At 41.7% G+C, this 25,844-nt stretch overlaps 1 protein-coding gene across 1 annotated transcript in view; it reads right to left on the bottom strand.

Annotated features, from left to right (window-relative positions):
- The window catches only part of LOC145391905 (uncharacterized), an 88,109-nt gene that overhangs the window by 36,647 nt on the left and 25,618 nt on the right, over positions 1–25,844 (bottom strand). The window contains exons 3-4 of the mRNA XM_080266400.1: positions 19,217–19,300; positions 4,982–5,061 (exon numbers count right to left, since the gene is read on the bottom strand). Of these exons, the coding sequence (XP_080122526.1) occupies positions 4,982–5,061; positions 19,217–19,300 (164 nt within the window). The remainder of the gene's footprint in view (positions 1–4,981; positions 5,062–19,216; positions 19,301–25,844) is intronic.

Raw genomic sequence — 25,844 nt, forward strand, 5'->3', positions numbered from 1 at the left:
ATACATGTTCCGTACCTTCTCGCTGATGTGGTCAGCCAGAGATAGTCTGTTATTGATAATCACACCTAAGTCTTTCTCTCTTTCTGATGTGTATAGGGTTTTATTTCCTAACTTATAATCCCAATCAGGTCTTTTTCCACTTTTACCAAACTTGATTACATGACACTTGTCCACATTAAATTCCATTTGCCATGTACTACTCCATTCATGAAGTTTGTTTAATTCTTCTTGTAGCTCCCTACAAGAGTCTGTGTTAGTAATTCTCCTTTGTATTTTTGCATCATCTGCAAACATGTTCATATAGCTCTCATTTCCTGTGTTACTGTTTATATCATTTATATACACTAAAAACATGATTGGTGACAGCACTGAACCCTGTGGTACTCCACTAGTCACTTCTTTCCATGATGAGTAGTTTCCTCTAAGTACTGTCCTCATTTCTCTTTTTATGAGAAAGTCTTGCATCCAACAAAAAAGTTTTCCTCGAATTCCTCCTTGATGGTACAGTTTCCATAAAAGTCTTTGGTGTGGTACTGTGTCAAAAGCTTTCTTGAAATCTAAATAGATACTGTCCACCCATCCTTCCCTTTCCTGTATTGTGTTAGTTACTCTGTCATAGTAGATCAACAGATTAGTAACACATGATTTTCCTTTTCTGAAACCAAATTGTCTTTCTGTTATCATACTGTGTTCTTCTAGATGATTTACCCAAGCTTTTCTTATAAGTTTTTCTAATACCTTGCTTACAACACTGGTCAGTGATACTGGTCGATAGCTGAGTGGATTTTGTCTATTTCCTTTCTTGAATAAGGGGACAATATTTGCTTTTTTCCAAATATCAGGTAGTTTACCTTGACTCAAGGATTTCTTGAAAATTAAAAATAATGGTTTACTTAACTCCTTTGCACATTCTCGTAATACCCAACATGAAATTTCATCAGGACCACTTGCTTTTCCTCTGTCTAATCCACTCAACTCCTCCTGTATGACTTTTTCTGCTATTTGTATATCTGGTAGTATGTGTGGACATGCATGTTCCACATAGTCCCTCTCAAAATTTTTTTCTTCTGTAAAAACTAATTGGAAATTCTTTAGTGCTTCACAAATATCCTTCTCTTGTGTATAAGTGATTCCCTCGTCCGTAATGGATTGTATTACATCTTTTACTTTGGTTTTGCTTCTGATATAGCTGTAAAATAGCTTTGGTTGATCACTACTTTTATTTATTATATCCTCCTCAAACTGTTTCTGGGCTTCCCTCCTTATTCTTGTATAGTCGTTTCTTGCCTGTTTGTAATTATTATACGCCCTTCCACTATTGCGTCTTCTGTATCTATTCCACAACAAATCTCTTCTTTCTTTTGATTTTTTACATTCTGTATTGAACCATTTCTGTAATTTCTTATCTGCTTCTTTGTGCTGTGGGATGTACTTCTGGACTCCTATTTCATAAAATTCACGAAATTTTTTATATACAGCATTTAAATCTTGTCCTCTAAGCTCATTTTCCCAATCAACTTCTAAGAAATACTTCTTTAGGTCTAGATAATTTCCCTTTTTATAGTTTAGGCTCTTTTTGTAACTGTCATTGCTGTTTACTATGTCATATGCTATCCTGAAGTTATAATTTAGTACTGCATGATCGCTTTTGCCGAGTGGAGGGTGATATATTAAACTGTCAATATCATTTTCTTGCCTAGTAAATATTAGATCTAGCACTGAAGGTACATCAAGTCCTCTTTTTCTGGTGGTTTCCCTCACATGTTGCATTAAGAAAAACTCTTGTACGAGATCCAGGAGCTTTTGGTCCCAACAGCTTTCTTGGCTATTTATATCTAGAGTATTCCAATTTATATTTGTATTGAAGTCCCCAGTTAGTATAATTCTTTCCGATTTCTCTTCCATTTTATGTAGCAATGATCTTATACTCTGAATTGTACTCTCTGCCAGGTCCTCATATTCGTCTCTTTCCCATGTGTTTGATCTGGGTGGCATGTACAAATTGGCTACAATTACTTTACCTTCAGATGTGTCGATCTCTACTGCAATCAGTTCTACTTGTGATGGTATATCTAGTTTTATTTCCTTGACTTTTAGATTTTTCTTAATTAATATTATAATTCCTCCTCCTTTTTTTAGATTTCTGTCTCTTCTCCATATATTGTATTCCTCTAAGTTTAGTATGTCATTGGATATCCTTGGTGTTAATTTTGTTTCAGTTAGGCATATTATTTGTGGTTCATTTTCTCTGACATAATCATTCATCTCTAGTAATTTAGATACCATTCCATCCACATTTGAGTACATCAACTTTATCATCTTGTTTATATACTTGTCATGACATGGTTCTACTACCTTCCTCCTTTTCCTTCCATCCTGTTTGTGTACCATTTTCGTACCTGCAATCCTATTACTTTGTAAAAAAATTTCTTCTTCTCCTCTTCTGATCTTCCCTCATTTTTTGTTTTTGCTTCCTCCCTTTTCTCTTTCAGTAATTCCAGTTCCTCTTGTGTTAGGCATCATTTTATCCATACATTTTTGAACTTCTCTTTTTCCATAAGATTCTTTGCATTTTTTAGTATCTCTTCCACAGTGTTTACACTCTGGAAAGTCACCTTTAGAGGTCTTGTCTTGCTTTTCTCGTAGTTCTCTAACCTTTTGTGTTCCTCTATGTCTTTACTACAGATTTCCTCTGATACTTCTTTCAGTAAGTTCATTACATTTGTCATCTTTTTGTCTCTTGTGATCTTGTTTTTAACTTCTTCCTCTTCTATACCAGTGATTACTATTGATTTGTTTATCTCTACTGAATCTCTGACTAACTTTGGATTGTTTTGGATTATTCTTTTCACCTCCTTTTTAATGCTTTTTTCCTCCACCCTTGTTTCTAAGTCTTTCTTTACTTTCACCATTTCAGCATACGTGGTTTCTACATCATTTTTGTAGCTTTGCACAGCTTCATTCACTTGTGTTATCTTCTCCTCAATATCACTGCTCTGGTCAATAAGACTGCTAACTTGCCTAATTGTCTCTGTCATTTTTGAACTCTTCCATAACACTCTCGTGATTGACTACTGTACTTGCCATTTTACTCATTTTCTTCCTAAGTGTACTCAATTCCACTGTTAGTTCACTGATGGTTGTGTCTTTCTTATTGGCCTCCCTTCCTAGTTTTTCTATTTCTTCCTTTTGCAAGTGCATCTGCTTCTTTATTTTATCAATTTCATTTTTGAAAGCCATTTCTAGTTTGTTTACACGTTCAACCAGTCTATTGTGAGTCTCTACTTCAACCAGTTCTTGGTAGAAATCATCATTTTGCTTTTTACCTTTATCCCTTTTCTTTTCCAAATTTGCTTTACTAAAGTATGTATCCATTTTGCAATACTTAAAGTGCAAAGCATATACTTACAATCTCCGTGTTGTTGTAGTCTAAACAAACCTCAGAGATGACTCAGCTTATTCTTTCGTCTTGGTTCTATTTCCTGTTTGAACAAGCCTTTGTTTAAACTTATTATTTTTTTCCTTTTAATAATGAACAATCATTTAGTCTAACCTGGTACTGAGCTTTGCAAATTTAGGTAATGCCACTGGCCGTGATGATTCGGCACGGAGCGCCGGCGTCACACGTCCGTCCAGCTTGTGTGTGTGTGTGTGTGTGTGTGTGTGTGTGTGTGTGTGTGTGTGTGTGTGTGTGTGTGTGTGTGTGTGTGTGTGTGTGTGTGTGTGTGTGTGTGTGTGTGTGTATGTGTGTGTGTGTGTGTGTGTGTGTGTGTGTGTGTGTGTGTGTGTGTCTGAAGGTGTCAATGATCTTTCTGAAGCAACAGTTTCATAAATACATATAAACGTTACCCTTTACTACTCCTACAAACCTTTCTAATGAATCTGTACTTTTACATTGACTTTCATAGCTTGGCCGATGCTGAAAATGTTTAGCATAATAACATTTCAGTCTTATAACTCTGGTTTTGCGTGACACCTAACTTCTGGTATAATAACATTGTACAGTACAATCGGAAATTTTTCCTCTGTCGCACCCCAATCCGTCAGTTCTTTCAGTGTGCTGTATGACATTTTATCCCCGAATTAGTGGGTTTTTCTATGGCACTGACGTTCCAACTGAGTCTTTATTGGGGTTTCCATACCGTCCCATAAGTAATTTCTCCAGTCAAGACACACGACCTTAAACCTGTGATATTTCCAATCACAACGGTGTCAAGGCAGCTGAAGATGCCTAAACTACACCTCCCTAAGGTAAGCTGCTTTTAGTTTAATTTTTCTTCTTATTTTCACTTTTTATTTTTTAAGATTTAACATAATTTCATTAATTATGAGACTTAATCTTGTTGCAAATGACTCTTATCCCCACATGACTCCGAAGTTAGATACGGAATAAAATCCAAGTTGATCAAAGTATATTAAAATCCCATCCGATTCTAACTTAACCTACCATAAACAAGCTAAATCTAACCTTGTTTTATTCGGGGGGAAAGTCCCCCCAGACACACCGAGAATCATTATTCCAAACTTAACCTAACTCAAGAAGCCCCTGAAATCTTGAAAAGCAGCGTACCTTAGGGACAAGGTGTGGTTTAGGCCACCATAGCTGCCTTGACACCACTGGGAATGGGAGCTATCCCAGGCTGAAGATCGCTCGTCATGATTGGAGAAATTACTTACGGGACGATATTGAAACCCCACATAAGACACATTTACAAAGTAAATGTTTAGGGAAGAGCTCCCTAATTTGGGGATGTAATGTCACACAGTAGAGCACACTGAAATAACCGACGGACGTGGGTGCAACGAAGGAAAACTAAACTTCACAGTCTCATATCTGTGGCTTTGCATGGCATTTACCGCGGGCATAAACAATTATTATTAAATTTTCAGTTTTTTAACTCGTGCTATACGTGACACTTACCCCAGGCAAAATAACTTAACATTTATCGTTTTTTTAACTGTGACTCTGCATGGGACTCACCTCTGGCAGTGTTTTGCCACATTCTTTAGTGAATGAGATGCAGTTTTCCTCGCAGGTCTGGAGGGCGTTAACCATACAGTCTGCAAAGTAGAAGAGTGATAGACTTTGTTTTAACACTCAGGTTCTTCTGACTCTCAGTACAAGCGTCTGATGCTAGATGCAAGATAATACGAGAGTTGCCTCGACCATGAGAGGGTTAGCGGTGATAGTGATAATATTCTCAGTGTTGTCTGACTTACTAACGGCTGAATAAAAGGATCTGGTGTTAAGTAAAACACCAGAGCTATCCCGTTCTTGAGAGTTAATGGCATCAGCACTACTCTCACGCCGATATGACTCACCTTCGGCTGAATAAAATGGTCTGGCCTTTGCTGGAATATAATACTAGAGTTGTCCGAACCGTGAGAAGATACGTTTTCCAATATTTATGTTATCTCTCTTAATCCCTCATTTCTCTTTGTTGCAAAACTCCACCAGACTAGCCAGAAAAAGGATCAAAAAGACACTTTATGGTATTACTAAGATGATAATCGCAGGCAGCTACGGTTAGTGTGAAAAATGATGGTTGCAGAGGAATGGGTGACAAGATTTGGAAGGTGATGTGAAGTTTGTTACAGGCTGTGCATCGTCTGCACCTGTTCATATATTCCTTATGAATTCAGCTTCTTTCAAGCTATGTATCACTTAGCTGTTTTTGCCTTTACTGCCGCATGCGTCTAATAAACTGAGTGAGAGCAGCCTGGCGTGATTTTCCCCCCTTCCCCTTTTTTTTTCTTTGCTTATCGACCTTCAGGCCAGAGGCCCAGGTCATTAAGGCAATTATATATATATATATATATATATATATATATATATATATATATATATATATATATATATATATATAGATAGATAGATAGATAGATAGATAGATAGATAGATATTAGATAGATAGACTGATTGATTTATATATTCATATATACACACATTCATACATACCCCTAGTTCAAGAACATATTATTAATAAACCTACTAAACAAATTGCTACCCGACACCTAAGCCTAAAAATACAAGTAGTTAAATCTATCTAAATCATTTATACTAATAGGGAGAGTACTGTACCTCTACCAACAGAATACCACGGACTGCAGATAGGTAATGCCTTGCTACATTACACATCAGCACCCATCACCTGCTGATTGCCAGTCGAAGCACAGAAACCAATATTGGGGACATCAGTATATGAGACCGAGATCGAGAGAGAGAGAGGGAGAGTAGCTTGAGCTACAATGAAGGCCACATCACCTGCTGCTGCCTGCGACCCGTTGAGGGGGGCAAACAGCAAACAACAATCTCTGGCAGCCCAGACGAAGATCATTGGGACTGTGGTTTGGTGTAATGTTGGGGGGGGGGGGACGGCTTCATCAAGTGCCAGGATACTGGTGTTGATGTTTTCATGCACCACCAGGCTGTCATTAAACCTGTTCTATGGCACCTCCAATGCTCCCTTGGGGATGGTGGAGTTTAGTCTTTTCGGTACTCCTAAGGGTCCTGAGGCTCGGGACGTTACTGTGTTGGGAGGTGTTGCCATGCACGGCGACATCTTTCATCCCGGGGACGCCAGGCCAGGGGTCATGGAAGTCCTCTGGTCATAAGCAACATCGTGGAAATGTGCATCGCGATGGCAGAGGCTTCTTGTGGGGGTGATAAGGGGGCTTTGTGCGTTCTCCTCCCCAAGATCTTTCAGGAGCATGGGCTGCCTCACCTTCTCATCCCTGAGTGCTTCCCCCATGATGCACGTGCTGCCCCTCGCCACCGAGAGCACTGGGGCCGGCAGCTGGAACCTCCAAACCACCGCACAACACAGAAGAGGCCATGGCTTTTGGCTTCCCTCAACAGGACGCCTTCCCAATCGATCACTGACCCGGCTCAGGACGTGGCTAGAAGGGGAGGGACTCTTCTAACACTGTCTCCATGACCAAGGATGCGTTGATCAGCTCCTAGGTTGTGGAAGGGGTTGATCAGTCCTTCCCTCCTCAGGCAGAGAAGGGCAGCCTATCTCACCCCCCTACCATGAAAACTAAGGATCGGCTAGATGTGACCACCTACCGTCACCTCTTGACATTCGACACCCACACCTGGTCATACCAGCTTGGAGCCACGACTTTCTCTACGTTCTACGATCTGCTTCCGGGCAGCCGACCTGAGTGAGGGGATTCCACCCATTCTGATTGTCAGGAGGAAGTCCGTCTAGCCAATTTACGAGCATTTAATATTTTGCTGCCTCCACGCCTGACCCCCTAAACTGACCGTCTTGTGCCAAGCGAGTGAGTTGCTACTGTGTGTTTAGCTTTTAGTCATATTTGGCCTAATGCCCCTTGTGGTGGGCGATTTCCACAAAGCCATAATTAGTGTATATATATATATATATATATATATTGCCAGACGCCTCAATCCCGTTTGGGGTGGCCACAAACAAATCGCCTCCAAGTCTCCCTGTCCTCCGCCATTTCACTGCCCTGCTCCCAACTCACACCCCCCTCTCTCATATACCTCTCCACCCCATCCCTCCATCTCATCCTCGGCCTCCCCCTCCCTCTTCCACCCTCCACCTCACTCACATACACTCTCTTCGTCAGTCTTTCACCCTCCATCCTCTCCACATGGCCAAACCACCTCAGTGTGTTCCTCATAACGCTTCCTATCACATCCACATCAACACCACAACGCTCCTTTATATCCTCATTCGTCAGCCTGTGTCTTCACGTGACTCCTGCTCTCACTCTTGACTTGTGTCCTTCCAACAATGTCCACGCTTCACTTCTGTACGTTAGAGTTGGTATCACAATACTGTCATGTAGTAACTTTTTCACTTCCATGCTCACTTCCCTGTTTCTTATCACTACTTTCAAAGAACCAGCAACCTTTCTTCCCTGCTGCACCCTTTCAAGCACTTCACCCTCCAAACCTCCATCCTTACTCATCACACTACCCAAGTACTTAAACGTACTCACATTTTCCAATTCCTCACCATCCAACCTCGCTGTACATTCACTGACTTCATCTCTCTCAAAGACCATCACTTTACTCTTCCCTACATTCACCTTTAGATTCCGTTTCTTACACACTCTCTCAAACTCATCCACCAAGCCTTGCAGCTCTCCTTCGTCTTCACTCAACAACACAGTATCATCTGCAAACAACACTGCAGGGAGTTTCCAAACACTATCCACTCTCACCAGGGCCACTCCAACATCCACTACCCTACCTTGTACCTCTTTTATTACCCTATCCATGTACAGACTGAACAACCATGGAGACATGACATCCCTGTTTCAAACCAACTTTCAAAGAGAAAAATTCACTTAGTTCACCATCCACACGCACTGCAGCCTTCGCACCATCATACATACTCTTCACAGCATTCAACAACTTCCCATCTACTTCATATATTCTTAACACTTTCCACAATCCTTGTCTATCCACCCTGTCATATGCTTTCTCCAAATCCATGAAAGCCGCGTACAACTTCTTTCCCTTCTCTAGAAACTTTTCGACTAAAGATCTAAGAATGAATATCTGATCTCCACAACCTCTTCCCTTCCTAAAGCCTCTCTGTTCTTCTCCAACTAATTTCTCTGTTCTTTCTCTAACTCTGTCTATAAGTATCCTACCATACACTTTTCCTATTATACTAAGAAGACAAATGCCCCTATGATTACCACACACTTCTTTTTCCCCTTTTCCTTTGTACAAGGGAAAAATAATACCTGACTTCCAATCCCCCGGGACTCTACCTTCCTCCCAGGCCAATCTGCACATCTTCCACATCCATTCTACTACTATCTGTCCCCCATGCTTCAGCATTTCACCACACACTTCATCAATTCCTGGGGCTTTCCCCGATTTAAGTTTCTTCATTGCTTCCACAACTTCCATCCTAGTGATTTCTTCCAGTCTTCTCACCTCCCTCATTCTCCCAGCCATTCCCTAGCCACTTACACTCGCATGATTTCCATTATCTATGTTCAATACTTCACTAAAGTGTTCTCTCCATCTGCTCACTTTTTCTCCCTTCTCAACTAGTCATCTACCATTTTTATCTTTCACTCCCCTGCTAACTTCACTTCCACCCTGTCTTACTCTTTTCACCTCTCTCCAGAACATTTTCTTACAGTCCCTCCACTTTACACTCAAATTCCTTCCAAATTCCTCATCTACTCTCTTCTTACTCTCTCTTACTAATCTTTTCACCTCTCTCTTTCTTTCTACATATAACTCTCTCTTCCGCCTCTCAACTTCTTCCACGCCCCTATTTCTCATCCATTCATTGTATGCTTTCTTCTTTTGTGCCACAGCCTGTTTCACCTTTTCAGTCCACCACGCTGTTCCTTGCACCCCCCTCCGTCTTCTCTTCCTTCCACACACCACATCACACGTTGCACATATTTCTTCTGTAAATATCTTACACACACCTTCCACGTCTCCCATCTGCTCCAATTCATATTTGCCCAATCGTTCCTCCACTTCTTTCTTATACTCTGCCTTTTTCTCATCCTCTTGTAACCTTTCCACTCTCCTAGCAACCACTCCTTCCTCTCGTCTTTCACTTCTTCTATTCCTCCATCTTACGTGCATTCTAATTCTGGCCACCACCAAGTAGTGGTCAGAAAGTCCACTCCCCCAACCTCTATACACTCTTGCATCCTTTACACATCTTCGCATCCTTTCATCCACACACACATAATCAGTCATTGACTTCCTTTCATTCAGTTCACCACCCACCCTTCTCATCACTCGCCATGTATACCTGTGGATCATTTTATGCCTGAAGAGGGTATTGGCTATCATCAACCCTCTCCCAGCACAAATGTCCACTAACGCACTCCCATTCTCATTTATCTCAGCAGGCACACCCCACTCACCAACTATTCCATCCACCTTCACATTCCCAACTTTACCATTCATATCACCAATCAAAAACAGTCTCTCATTCCTTCCAAACTTTTCCATGCACACTTCCACATTTGTCCAGAACTCTTCTCTCACTCTTCTAGCACGATCTTGCGTTGGTGCATACACACACACAATCGCCCACATTTGTATTCCAACTTTCAACTTTACCCACACAATCCTTGACCCAACTGATCCATACTGACTTATGCTCTTCTTCCATCTTTTACTCACAACTATACATACTCCTTCCTTTGCCCTCTCATTCTCACCTACTCCTGCACATAAACCCCATCCATACTCCCATTGTCACACTTTCTCCTCTCCATTTTGTTTCAGTTATTCCACATACATCCACTTTCGCACCCTCAAGCACCTGGACAATCTCTCTCTCTTTCACCTCATCATTCGCTCCGCTTACATTCCACGTTCCGATAACCATGTCCTTTGTCCGGTCCTTGGTCGTCATCGTTTGGTCAGTGCTTGTCCGAGGCTTATTGTTTGTTTTTTTAGTTAGTTGTTTTCCGGGGAGGGGCACAAACCCTCCGCCAACCCTTTTAGTCGCCTTTTACGACAAGCAGGGATACTGGGGGAGTATTCTTGAAAACCCCCCCTACCCCAGGGGTAAAATATATATATATATATATATATATATATAGATAGATAGATAGATAGATAGATATATATATATATATATATATATAGATAGATAGATAGATAGATAGATATAGATAGATAGATAGATAGATAAATATATCTATCTATCTATCTATCTATATCTATATCTATATATATCTATATCTATATATATCTATATATCTCTATCTATCTATCTATCTCTATCTATCTGTCTATCTCTATCTATCCATCTATCTATCTATCTATATCTATCTATATATATATCTATCTATATATCTATCTATCTATATGGATTGCAAGTTGGAATACTAAGCCTGGTCCACCAACCTTTCCAAAGATCACATATTTGATTTGATTTTCGAGGGCGAGACACGACCGTACATCACGAGGAAAGTCCTACGTCTTCTCAAGTTCTACAGCCGACTTTGCAAGTATGTCAACCTGCACATTGCCATAAATACGACACTGACCAGGGACTCAATTTAGCTTGAAGGACTTGTTGCACGAATGCAGTTAATTAAAGATGCGGCCCTGGATCTCATTAGAGGCAGTAATGAAAGAAGCAATTGCCTGAAGGGCTGACTTGGCATGATCTCTGCCCTGAAGCTGTTTGCATACTCTCTATCGATTCAGCTCCTCTTTTCAATCTAAATATCTGTCTAACTATCTATTGCCAGACGCCTTAATCCCATATTGGGTGGCCACAAACAAATCGCCTCCACGTCACATTGTCCCCCGCCATTTCACTGCCCTGCTCCCAGTTCACACACCCCTCTCTCATATACCTCTCCACTCCATCCCTCCATCTCATCCTTGGCTTTCCCCTCCCCCTCTCCCCCTCCACCTCACTCACATACACTCTCCTCGTCAGTCTCTCACTCTCCATCCTCTCCAAATGTCCAAACCACCTCAATGTGTTTCTCCCAACGCTTCCTATTACATCCACATCCACACCACAACACTCCTTCACATCCTCATTTGTAAGTCTGTCTCTCTATGTGACTCCACAGGCTCCTCTCAAATAACTCATTTCCGCTGCTCTCACTCTTGACTCCTGTCCCTCCAACAACATCCAAGCTTCACTTCCACACGTTAGAGTTGGTATCACAATACCGTCATGTAATAACTTCCATGCTCTCTTCCCTGTTTCTTATCACTGCCTTCAAGGAACCAGCAACCTTTCTTCCTTGTTGTACAATTTCAAGCACTTCCCCCTCTAACCTTACATCCTTACTCATCACACTTCCCAAGTACTTAGATGCACTCACATTTTCCATTTCCTCATCATCCAACCTCACTGTACATTCACTGACTTGATTTCTCTCGAGGACCATAACTTTATTCTTCTCTACATTCACCTTTACATTCCGATTCTTACACACTCCCCCAGACTCACTCACCAAGCCTTGCAGCTCCTCCTCGTCTTCACTTAACAACACATTATCATCTGCAAACAACAATACAGGTAGTTTCCAAACAATGCCCTCACTCATTAGGGCCACTCCAACATTCACAGCCCTTCCTTGTATCTCTTTTATAACCCCATCCATATACAGATTGAACAACAATGGAGACATGGCACATCCCTGTTTCAACCCAACCTTCAAATAGAAAAACGCACTCAGTTCACTATCCACACGCACTGTAGTCTTAGCATGCTCTTGCATACTCTTCACAGCATTCAGCAACTTCCCACATTCTCCATATATTCTTAATACTTTCCACAACCCTTGTCTATTCACCTGTCATATGCTTTCTCCAAATCCATGAAGGCCGCATACAACTTCTTTCCCTTCTCTAGAAACTTTTCCGCTAAAGATCTAAGAATGAATATCTCATCTACATGATCTCTTCCCTTCCTAAATCCTCCCTGTTCTTCAGCAACTAATTCCTCTGTTATTTCCCTAACTCTGTCAATAAGTATCCTGCCGAATACTTTTCCTATTACAATAAGAAGACAAATGCCCCTACAATTACCACACACTTCTTTTTCCCCTTTCCCTTTTTACAAGGGAATAATTATACCTGACTTCCATTCCTCCGGGAATCTCCCTTCCTCCTAGGCCAATCTGGACATCTTCCACATCCATTCTACTACTATTGCTCCCCCATGCTTCAGAATCTTACCACACACTCCATCAATTCCTGGGGCTTTCCCCAGTTTGACTTTCTTCATTGCTTCCACAACTTCCATCCTACTGATGTCTTCCTGTCTTCTCACCTCCCTCCTTCTCCCAGCCATTCCCCAGCCACTTATACTCGCATAACTTTCATTCTCTATGTTCAACAATTCATTAAAGTGTTCTCTTCATCTGCTCACTTTTTCTCCCTTCTCAACTAGTAATTTACCGTTTTTATCTTTCACTCCCCTACTAACTTCATTGCCACTCTGTCTGTCTTTCTTTACCTCTTTCCAGAACATTTTCTTACATTCCCTTCACTTGACACTCAAATTCCTTCCAAATTACTCATCCACTCTCTTCTTACTCTCTCTTACTAATCTTTTCACCTCTCTCTTCCTTTCTACATTTAACTCTCTCTTTCGTCTCCAACTTCTTCCACGCCCCTATTTGTCATCCGTTTATTATATGCTTTTTTCTTTTGTGCCACAGCCTGTCTCACCTCTTCATTTCACCATGCTGTTCCTTGCACCCCCTTTATTCTTCTCTTCACCCCACACACCACCTCACATGCTACACATATTTCTTCTGTGAATATCTTGCACACAACTTCCACTCCCCCATCTGCTCCAGTTCATATTTGCCCAATCATTCCTCCACTTCTCTCTTATAATCTGCCTTTTTCTCATCCTCTTGTAACCTTTCCGTACTTCCCTTCTTCTATTTCTCCATTTTACTTGGACCTTATTCTGGTGGTGGTCAGAAAGTCCACTCCCCCAACCTTTATATGCTCTTGCATCCATTATACATTTTCGCATCCTTTCATCCAAGGACACATATTCAGTCACTGCCTTCCTTTCATTCATTTCACCATCCACCCTTCTCATCACCCGCCATGTATACCTGTGAATCATTTTGTGCCTGAAGAGGGTATTGGCTATCACCAACCCCCTCCCGGCACAAATGTCCACTACAGCACTGCCATTCTCATCTATATCAGCAGGCACACCCCACTCACCAACTACTCCATCCACCTTCACATTCCCTTCTTTACCATTCATATCACCAATCAAAAATACTCTCTCATTCCTTTCAAACTTTTTCATGCACACTTCCACATTTGTCCAGAACTCTTCTTTCACATTAGCTTTTTGTGCCTCAACTTCCCCGTGCATCAAATACACTGAATGTGCCTAGGTTGGCGTGATGTCTGCCTGAATGGCTAAATCTGTGGTTGGGCTAAGCCGCTGGTTATCAAACTGGGAACCATGGCACCAAGCAGGCCACGGCAAGATTTTACGGGACCCATGACGGGCTAGTGTAAGTAGCAAATCAGTGTGTCCGTGAAATCACACTTACAGTCCTTTTGCCATTTTCCACAACGTATGTATGTGAATCTGTTTTTTTTTTCCCTTTTGCACATAAAATGTAAAATCCAATACCGGTTAGATGTGGCCCCATATATGAAATGTGCATTGTCAGTGACTCAACCTCGAATCATTCGACTTACTGAAAGCAAACAGTGACATCCATCCTATTGATATGTAACAAATATGTATTCTGATTGAGAATTGTAAGCATTAAAATAAATGGAGAGGACCAAAACACTTTCTTTTTCGTAATCATTTGTGAGGGACTTGAGACAAAACTGAAGGGGGGATGTTAGGATCCTCACAAGTGGGGAATGAAATGAAAAGTTTGAGAAACACAGGGCCAAACGATGGAAGTAATACACAAAGTACTTTGGCTAAAGAAGCCTGTGAAAAGAGCAAAGCAAGCCATCGTGTACCAAAGCATCATCAAGTTGAAATTTCAAAATGAGGCACACCACGATGGTAATGTGGATATCACACAGCTGTCTGGTCTTGCATGCAAAAATATCAGAATGACACACATTTGGAGAGAAATGTGGTTATCACAAACTGGTCTGGTCTTATGAGCAAAAATTTCAGAATACAACACAGCAGGAAAAAGCTGTTTGGTTGCTCAGATAATTACAAACAGATCGACTTCACTGCACAGTTTTACTATTTATATTTTACCACAAAGTTAATCTTTAATCACTGAATTCAAGTGACTCTTTTTTTTTTTTTTTTTTTAACTATCCCAACCTTCAAATTATTTTATTAAACTTAGTAAAGGCTTCTCGTCCTGAATGTCTGCACTGATGCTGTTTCTAACCCCTGCAATGTAAAGAGTCCATCCTGAGCTGAATAAAATAGTCAGGAGTTGGTCAGAATACAATGAAAAAAGACGTCCAGTGACTGAATGGGAAAAATATAAATTAAAAAAATATATCTAAATCTGAGAATACTCTGAAAAGATATTTCCGGATAATTCAAGGTAATAATGCTAAACTGACAAATAAAATCCATTATCTGCAAAAGAAGCTGCATTTTCTTACTTTACTCCTATGCTGTTACCATGTTCCTCTGGCCATAGATGATTCTCGTTCATAGTATAATTATGTCAGAGGGGAAAGTCAAAAACATGCCTTGAGTGTAAAGCTAATGGAGCGAGTCCACAAGGCTGAATACCTTAACTCAATTGACGTACTCTTACTAGGTAAATTAAAAATTAGTATTTTAAAAATGGAGAATAGGGATCGCTAAAAATAGTAAACCGACAAGGAAGGATCGCTGGAGAGCATGCAAAACCAGCAAGGATTCAAGTAAATTGACAATTTAAAACCACAAATTCCTTTTGACTATGGTTTTAACAAATTGTAAAGAGTCAAAAGGAATTTGCGGGTTTACATTGTCAACATTACTTGAATCCCTGCTGGTTTTGCATGCTCTTCAGTGATCCTTCCTTGTTTGTTTACTTTTTTTTTTTTTTTAGCAATCCCAATTCCCCATTTTTAAATTTCCATTTTTTACTTAACCTAGTTTGCTTACCTTTTTTTTTTATATAATCCATTTATGAATTAAACAATCAAAATTCTTGTTTCAGTTACCAATAAAGCTTTTATGTTATGACACTAAACATTTGGCTTTTTCTAGTAATTTTCATTGTTGTGGTGTTGTGGCTTTTGCACACACTGATTGTTGGTTGTTATTCAAATTCTGGTCTTCATTTTGTTTAATATAGTTGTGAGGCCTCTTAGAGTGGACATTGATTATTTCAGAATCTCTATATTTTGCAAACTGATTAAACAAAAATAATTTTTAATATGTTGCATTGAGTAAAATCTGGAGCCCTATATATTCAAAATGACAAGACAGAATCAAAATCTGCTGTTGTTTGCATTGCACGACTATTTTCCATAGTAGTGGGTATTTTTTTATATTTTTTGTGAAATTGAACATGCAACATCACTACATTAGTTACCGTGATAATCGATGTAGGGGACACTTTTGCCTCCCCTATGCTGTCTTCGTACCCTTCCTCCGTCTCTTCCTCGTCCCTCTACTCCATCTCTTCCTCTTCCCCCTCCTCTGCGCTCCCCTTCAGTTGATTCGTGAGATGGTTACTGTCATGAATTCCAATAACGTTGAAAAAACTGATCCAAGTTTGGTGTTAGTCCGCTTTAAGAACTGGTCACGATATCACAACGTGATCACTTCCAGTTAGAACGCAAAGCACAAACCTGAGCTTTTCAGTTGTCTTACGTGACGTCTACACACAAGCCTGCTGTAACTTCAGGGATGAACTAAAGAAAGCTAAATAAAGCCTTGAGTTAAAAGTTAATGTAACTGTGTAAAATCACACCGGTGCGTGTTAATGATGCACAGTTGTGCTTCATTGCCAGCGAAAGTAATCTACCAGCTAGAGTTTTCCACTTAGTAATAACGTAGTACAATATAAAATTTAATATAGTCATGCTGCTAGTGATGCACTTTTGATACTTGACGGCATAATTCCGTACTTGAATGTCTTCTCACGTGCTTGAAATGGCGTAGAGGAATCTCTATGTATCCGGAAGATGGATGATCACCTTTCCATTAGGTATTATATAATAGGTCACAGACACGCGCAATGACCCCATTAAGTACGACTGGCTAGTTTTTATCCCGAAATACCGAACAGATTTTCGTGTAGACCTGTGAAACAATACTATGAATAATAATTTATGAACAAACTGGCAAATTTCAAATGTACTTCTTATAACACTTCTTTTCCACATTATCAATGTTTGGCTGACCTAAACTAGTGACAAGGAACTCTCTGGAGGTTGTTTCAAGAATTGGTTTGCTGTCTAAGATGGTCTTTAGGTGACTGTTCTATTAGCGTTTTCAGCAAATTCCTGGGCGATGCCTATTATGATCCACTGCCGTGGTTCAGGATATTTTGTTCTTGATGCTTTCATACGATGTACTCAATTTAGGAGAGGCTTTTCGAGCAGCCGACATGTCGTAAAAATACCCCCGCTAATACCAATATACCAGTCCTGTATGAGACAGCCCTAGCATGTATTCAATATGGACGGTGGGTGTTAGCGCCGAAGTGGTGACATGTGGAGGTGTAGGAGGACTACTGGGCCTTGGGATAGGCTACTGCCCCCGAGATATAGGCCCTGAAGCCTTTGCCCAGAGTCGGACACATAAAAAAAAAAAAAAAAAAAAAAAAAAAGGATAGAGTTAGATGTAGACTTCACTGACCCTTTCGGTACAAGAGGGCTCAATATGTTTATGTGTTCAGCTCTGAGCATAGGTTTAAAAACCCGTTTTCTGAGACCCGGCAGTTCTCTTACGTCTCATGCATCACTTCCTGTCACCATATCAGCGCTAACACTCACCGTCCATCTCTTATACATACTAGGGCTGTCTCAGACAAAGCTGGTGTACTGAGATTAAACCTTTGAGATTCCAATGACTATTTCGATCGTCATTTCAAATCCAACCTCAGAGATTCGGATGACTCTTTTAATCGTCATTTTAAGAAACTTTTATAAAATATTCACCATAAATTGCATTTATGTATCATAACAAAGAAGCTCGAGCAGGTTGTCACGGAATGGTTGCTCTGTGTGTGGCGGTACTGCACAGCTGGTCTGACTCATGGCTTTGTTTCTTTATAACTTTATTCTTGGTGAATATTTTTCTACAGCAAGGTATAAAATTTTTGGTTTTTGCCTAACTTCAACTCGTCACTTTGACTTTTAATTTTCTTTGTTTTCCTTTTATGAGCATACAACGATAAAGTACAACTATTCAGCTTCAAAATAACACCACAACCAGCATCCTGTCATAAAAAGTGTATTTCCACTGACCGATCAAAAAAATACATCGCAAAGCGAATATGCGGCAGAGACTAAAATAAAATTGTCCATCTCTTTCCTTTCGCTTTACTGCATAATGAAATGCAAAAATTACCATAATTTATATATCACTGTAAAGTTGATTTATTGTATTTTTTCATGGTTTAAACCAAATTTATATATCTTTACTCATTATTTTTTGCCAAATATTTTTCTATGCCAAGGTATAAAATTTTTGCTTTTTGCTTTTTGCCTAACTTACTGCGATAAAGTACAACTATTCAGCTTTAAAATGACACCAAAACCAACATTCTATCATGAAAAGTGTATTTACACAGAGCGATCAAAGTAAAATATCAGGCCGCGAAGATACGGGTCACCGTGAGTGGCTGACTCTTGCACAGACATAATCTGCCCGGCCCAAAAACTTGATAGGGTTAATGGGGATATTTTCCTGACATGGCAGCGAATTTTATGGATGGATACTAAAGTATGATTTAACGAAATTCAAATCTATAAACTGTTCCCAGCCTCAGTCGGGGCTCGAATTCTCGTCCGTTGGGGCAGCACACCCTTCTCTACCGACTCGGCCACTACCTCCCCTCAAGAATAAATCTAGATATGTTATGGAACAGCAGGGCTGAACCGCGTGCATGCTGGGAGAAATAACAGGGTTCTTACACCATCGACAGCAAAGGTGGTTCCACTTTTACGGCAATGCCATTTCTATACTCCTTTTACTCTAACCTGGCCTAACATTACCACTCATCCATCTGGAATACTGAGTTATGTTATACTAATGCTAGAAAATGGAGAGTCATAAAGAAGTGCCGTGGAATGAATGCAGAACATAATATTGCCTTTTCCTACCACTGAGCTACCTGAAATGGGCTTAAAAATAAATTTAAAGTTATAATAGCATAATAAACATTGCTACCTGGGTAATATTGGTCTCCTCTGTCCCAATTGCCCTTCCATCTATGGGTAATGATAGTATGATGGATGACGTGAGATGCGGGATGAGGAGAAATGAGAAAAATGATGAGAGAAAGAAAAATCAATAGAGAAGGAGCAATGGACACAACCTGCAATATCAATACTTCATTATACTCGGTCCATCTCCTAACCATACTACCATCTCCTAACCATAGATGTCGAGCTGTAAAGATAAATTAACGCTAGAATATGGTGCATGTCACAAAGAGGTGTTATGGATAATGTGTTGGCCTCGGTATTGTCGTATCCTGCCATTCAGCTGCATTAGGTATGCTATAATAATAAGGAAAATCTGCAGGTAGTTAAGTTGGGTGAAGTATAATGCACTGAAGGGTGCGACTGTCTTACCTCTCAATGCAGTATTGTTACTGAAGAACAGTGGATTCAGGTCCGAGACACATATCTTACATTCCCGCGTCTCGCATAAGTTTGCTGTAACAAAAAAATGTATTACTTAATATTACTTAATACAGTCGTACTCTTTTCATCTGACGGAACTATGCAAGTCACTCATACAGATATCTTGAATAAAGAGTAATGGCCTGGGCGGAAGGTAGAGTCCCGGAGGATTGAAAGTCAGGTATAATTATTCCCTTGTACAAAGGAAAAGGGGAAAAAGAAGTGTGTGGTAATCATAGGGGCATTTGTCTTCTTAGTATAATAGGAAAAGTGTATGGTAGGATACTTATTGACAGAGTTAGAGAAAGAACAGAGAAATTAGTTGGAGAAGAACAGGGAGGCTTTAGGAAGGGAAGAGGTTGTGTAGATCAGATATTCATTCTCAGATCTTTAGTGGAAAAGTTTCTAGAGAAGGGAAAGAAGTTGTATGCGGCTTTCATGGATTTGGAGAAAGCATATGACAGAGTGGATAGACTAGGATTGTGGAAAGTGTTATGAATATATGGAATAGATGGGAAGTTGTTGAATGCTGTGAAGAGTATGTACGATGGTGCGAAGGCTGCAGTGCGTGTGGATGGTGAACTAAGTGAATTTTTCCCTTTGAAAGTTGGGTTGAAACAGGGATGTGTCATGTCTCCATGGTTGTTCAATCTGTACATGGATGGGGTAATAAAAGAGGTACAAGGTAGGGTAGTGGATGTTGGAGTGGCCCTGGTGAGAGAGGATAGTGTTTGGAAACTCCCTGTACTGTTGTTTGCATATGATACCGTGTTGTTGAGTGAAGACGAAGGAGAGCTGCAAGGCTTGGTGGATGAGTTTGAGAGAGTGTGTAGGAAACGGAATCTAAAGATGAATGTAGGGAAGAGTAAAGTGATGGTCTTTGAGAGAGGTGAAGTCAGTGAATGTACAGCGAGGTTGGATGGTGAGGAATTGGAAAATGTGAGTACGTTTAAGTACTTGGGTAGTGTGATGAGTAAGGATGGAGGTTTGGAGGGTGAAGTGCTTGAAAGGGTACAGCAGGGAAGAAAGGTTGCTGGTTCTTTGAAAGCAGTGATAAGAAACAGGGAAGTGAGCATGGAAGTGAAAAAGTTACTACATGACAGTATTGTGATACCAACTCTAACGTACGGAAGTGAAGCGTGGACATTGTTGGAAGGACACAAGTCAAGAGTGAGAGCCGTGGAAATGAGTTATTTAAGAGGAGCCTGTGGAGTCACATGGAGAGACAGGCTGACGAATGAGGATATAAAGGAGCGTTGTGGTGTTGATGTGGATGTGATAGGAAGCGTTATGAGGAACACACTGAGGTGGTTTGGCCATGTGGAGAGGATGGAGGGTGAAAGACTGACGAAGAGAGTGTATGTGAGTGAGGTGGAGGGGGAAAGAGGGAGGGGGAGGCCGAGGATGAGATGGAGAGATGGGGTGGAGAGGTATATGAGAGAGGGGGGTGTGAGTTGGGAGCAGGGGAGTGAAATGGCGGGGGACAGGGCGACTTGGAGGCGATTTGTTTGTGGCCACCCCAAACGGGATTGAGGCGTCTGGCAATAGATAGATAGATAGGTTACATTAAGTGTTATGAGTATTATTTATGAAGTTGGAATGGGTTTCTTAGCTTTTCGTCAGTTCAGCCCTCCATTCCAACTATCTTTGGTCAAAGAATGAATTAAATGGGTCACTGATCTTGTAAGGCCAGAATGAACGTGCTGAAATCTGCTTACGAATCATAACTTACTCAAAAGAAAAATATAAATTATTTGTTAAAAATACATCATTGTTATGTCCCTGTTCCATACTGCTACAGGCTCCAACAGTAGTACAGTATAGGAAGGACGTCACTCAATGAGTTGTTCTTCCTAGAGGCAGCCTTTCGGTGCGCAACAAGACCAACTGAAGCATTGTAAATAAACACTGGCCTCTTAAGTTCACTGTCTTTATTTTCCAAATAATTACACTGCTTTCCAACTTCACTCGTTTCAAAAGCATCAAAGATACACAAACTGCAATAACACATTATTTGCCAGCAACACTTCACTATTTACACAAGTACTGAAAATATACAAACTGCATTGCACTGAGACTGAACTATATGCAGACTGAACTGAAACTGAAGGATCCTGCTCAAGTCTCTTCCCCATCCTTATATAAGCTTCCTACATTCTAGAGTGTTCCACACTTCTCCACAGTTCTTGTGTATTCCCGACAGCAACGATTACAACAGTTACCAACTCGGAAACATCCAAAACATGCCAGAGTTTTCTTACACTGCATAACACTTTAAATTATTTAGCATACAAACTTAAATTACATAATCTAACAAACAACCACGTAAATAAAACATTATAGGGAAAAAGAACGTAAAAATTAATGTACAACTTACAAAATATCTACACTCACAAACAGCAGGCTAACTAGCAAGTATGACTTGCAACAGAACTACGAGAAACAGTGAGCAACTACTAGAAAATCCTGCTTCTCAACACTCCCCCTTCCCTAGTTCTTTTGTCATCCCGACAAAACTACACAATGGATGCAAACATAATCCTTAATTCAAAGTAAACATTTAATTATACACAGAATAATCCTTCAACTTATGAGGTCTTCTCCTATGCCGCTTCTGATGACATCCCTGCACCTCCACACATTCACTTGTCTTGGAAGGACTTGGTCCCCTTCCTGATGCACTTCTTCTCTAGGGAAACTGTCACCATCCTCTTGTACTTCAGCTAATTGATCCTCCTCAATATCTTCAGCTACAGGTGAGCACGATTCCTCAGAGATGTCCCAGCTATACTGTCCTGGCCCATGGCGCTGCCACAGACGATTCTCATGTACCACTTTTGGGCAAGGTTTTCTCCCTCCCTGAAACCGGTACATTACGTCTGATAGGACGTCCAACACAGTGAAAGGTCCGTCTCATGGGTTCTGCAGCTTCAGTGACTGTCCCTTCTTCCACTGACAATTGTATTACCAAACTTGGCCACCATCCTTGAAGCTCACCTTTTCTGCCTTGGCATCATACTTGCACTTCATCACCTCTCCTCAAAACTTAAGGGCTCCTTGCACTTGATGATATAACTCACCCAGCCTTTCCTGAACATGATTTGCATAACTGGAGGTGTCTGTAAGCAGCTCTTCACCAGGTGGTCTTCCCCCTAACAAGTCAAAGGGTAAGTGTAACTTGTGGCCCAACATTAGTTTGCAATGCAGGTAATTTCTGGTCCCATTTTGTTTGTCCTTCTATGCAGTACTTAGCCAGTTCTTGTCCCTGGGTCCGGTTGAATTTCTCCACCATCCCATCTGACTGTGGCCTTAGTGGGGTCACCCTGGTCTTCTTGATTCCCAGTAACTTGTAACACTCACGGAACACAGCAGACTCGAAGTTTCTACCCTGGTCAGAATGTAGCTCTTGTGGCATCCCAGAATGACAGAAGAACTGGTCAACCAACAACTGAGCAACAGACGCAGCTTCTTGACCAGGGATGGCATAGGCTTCTGGCCACTTTGTGAAGTAGTCCATGGTGATACATATACAGTATAATGGTTTCCTCTTTCAGTGAGAGGCAGAGGTCCAGCAATGTCCACCGCTACTCTTTCCATCAGTGCACCCATCTGGTACAGCTGGAGGGCTCAACCACATCTCTTGGGTCCCTTCATGGCACAACATACATCACAGGCCTGACACCACCCCTCAACATCCAGTCCGGTAGAACCTCTGTTGAATCCAACTTAAGAGTTTTCTTCTCTCCTGGGTGCCCACTAGTGATCTGGTTATGAGGCTCATCCAAGATCCCAGACCTCATTTTCTTCAGAATGACCACTTGCCAGTACTTGCTAGGCCATCAGGTGTCTCCCACTGATGATCCAGTAGCCCGTTCTTCAAACGATGAAGGTCGCACTAACTCCAGTAGCTCTTTGTCGCAGGGCTGAATCTAGAAACCTCTTCCCAAGATGGTCACTCTGTACTCTGCTGCAGCCACTCTAGTACTGGCTGTAATTCTGCATCCTCCATCTGCATCCTATTCAGGTCTTCTGCCTCTGATGCTGGCCCTGTCACAGCGGTACGGGTGCATTTATTGCTATGATCTTGTTTTTTACTACACTGCCGGCACTCTGGGTCACAAGGCTGACAACTGAGGCTGTCAGCATTGCCATGTACCCACGCAGGATGATGCTGCACCTCATAATTGTGCTGGTCCAGGTTCCCGTTCCAGCATGCCAGTTGTCCTCCTGGATTTTTTAACGTCCCCAGCCACTTGAGTGCCGCATGGTTTGTCCTGGTGATGAAGTAGGACCCATACAAGTAGGGATGGAAGAAATCAAGTCTCTTCATCACTGCCAATAGCTCCTTATGGGTCACACAGTCGTTCTGCTCTGGTGGGCTGAGCTTCTTTCTGTAATATGCTACCACATACTCCTTGTCATCTTTCTTGTGCAACAGGACTCCACCAATACCATGGTCTCTAGCATCACAGTCCAAGATAAATGGCTGACTCTGATCAGGGTACGGCAATACTGAAGAGCTTGCCAATGCATGCTTGAGTTCGTCGAAGGCTTTCTGAGTCATTGCAGTCAACATAAACTTCTGTCTCTTCCCCGATTGCTTGTGCAGAGGTGCAGCTATTGTTGCAAAGTCCTTGACAAAACGCCGATAGTAGGTAAACATGCCCAGGAAACTTCATAGCTCCTTCACACAAGTTGAAACCGGCCAGTTTTTCACAGCTGCCACCTTCTCTGGATCAGTACAGACCCCGCCCTTGCCTACAATGTGTCCCAGGTACTTCACTTCCTACTGGAACAAGTAGCACTTCTTGGGGTTCAGCTTGAGGTGCGCCACTCAGATCCTGTTGAACACCTCTGATAACCTCTCCAATTCCTGGTCGAAAGTCTGTCCAAACACAATTACATCATCCAGATAGATGAGGGCCATCTGCCAGTGCAGGCCTTCCAGTACACAATCCATGATTAGATGGTAAAATGTAGCTGGAGCATTGCTTAGGCCAAAAGGCATCGCCTTAAACTGCCATAAACCCAGCCTGCACGAAACGGCTGTTTTTTCCTTGTCCTTCTCTGCAACCTTGACCTGATGATATCCTGCCTTCATGTCTAGGATGGAGAAACACTTGACACCTGACAGAGCATCCTGGGTGTCATCAGTTCTTGGCAAGGTGTATGCATCCTTCACCGTCACTTCGTTCAGGGCTGGATAAACTACGTGGCACCTTACTGAGCCATCCATTTTCCTTACCAGAACCACTACTCACACCCAAGGACTACTGGACTTTTTAATCACTCATTGACTCTGAAGATTCTCCATTACCTTCTCCATTTTTTGCCGTTGGGCTGGCACCATCCTCCACACTGGCTGTTTCATCAGGCGGTGATCCCTGGTGCCTATACTATGCTCCACCAGATCAGTACAACCCAGGCCTAGGTCTTTGCTGGAGAAGACATCAGCAAGCTTCGTCAGCAGCTGCCTGAACTTCAGCACTTGTGAGCCATCCAGGCACTGGCAACTGCTTGAAAATAGGTCTTGTAAGTGGTCTGGCAGATACCCATCTTCTTTGACAACACAATTTTACAGGCCTTCCTCTGATGCCATTCAGGGACAATCGCTTGGTACAGTCCCAGAATTTCTCCCTTGGTGATCTGTGGTTCATGGGAGAAATTGATCACCACAACCAGCACTTCACCTGCACCTGTTTCCACCAAATTATAACCCACCATCACTATGGCCTTCATCTTGCACTGTATATCAGGCTCCGCTACCCCTAGACAACCGTCAAAAAAGCCACCCACCTTACACTGAAGCAGTAGTTCTGACCTTGGGGGTATCACTGTAGTGTGGAGCACCCTCACCTCGCCACCAGAGCTGGTACGTCTTGCTGCAGTGACAGGAGCAGGCTTTCCTCGAACCTTCAGCCTCATGAAGCAGAAGTTCAGCTCACATCCCATGGACATCAGATAGTCCAGACCAAGAAGGCAAGGATCCTACATCTCGGCTACATAGACTGGAAGCATCGCCTCCAGCTCAGCCATTTCAGTCCCGGATGTCCAGGAGTCCCCTCAGTTCTGCACAGTGCCCAGTTATGCCACACAGTTGTTCTGATGACACAAAAGATATTGATGATGCAACATATCAGGCCTCACAAAAATCTGCTATGAGGCCAAATCAGTCACCAGGGAACACTTCTTTCTGTCTATTCTTCCATCTGTTTGCGCTGTCGATTGCAGTTCTCTTGCATTTTGTCGGTGGTGGGGCTACTTGGGAAAAACCGGCTGGTGGTTGCCCCGTAACACCAGCCTCCACTAGTTTTCCACTTCCTTCTGGTCTTCTCCAGGCTTTTTCTTATCCTCCTTTTTCTTCTTCGGACACTCAGAAGTGAAATGTCTCACCTTACTACATATCCAACACACTTTTGTTACACTTGTAGATTTCCTTGCACTGCTCTGTTCTTGCACCTTCTTCCATTTGTAACAATTGTCCTTCTTGTGTCCTGGCTTCCTGCAGAACCAGCAATCTCCCCTGGTCTTCTGTTCCCTCTTCCACTTGTTGCAGTCCTCTTTCTTATGTCCTGGC

This window comes from Coenobita brevimanus, chromosome 20 (assembly GCF_032717465.1).
Source record: "Coenobita brevimanus isolate Jiangsu-jjx chromosome 20, ASM3271746v2, whole genome shotgun sequence".
NCBI classification, from domain to species: Eukaryota; Metazoa; Arthropoda; class Malacostraca; order Decapoda; family Coenobitidae; genus Coenobita; species Coenobita brevimanus.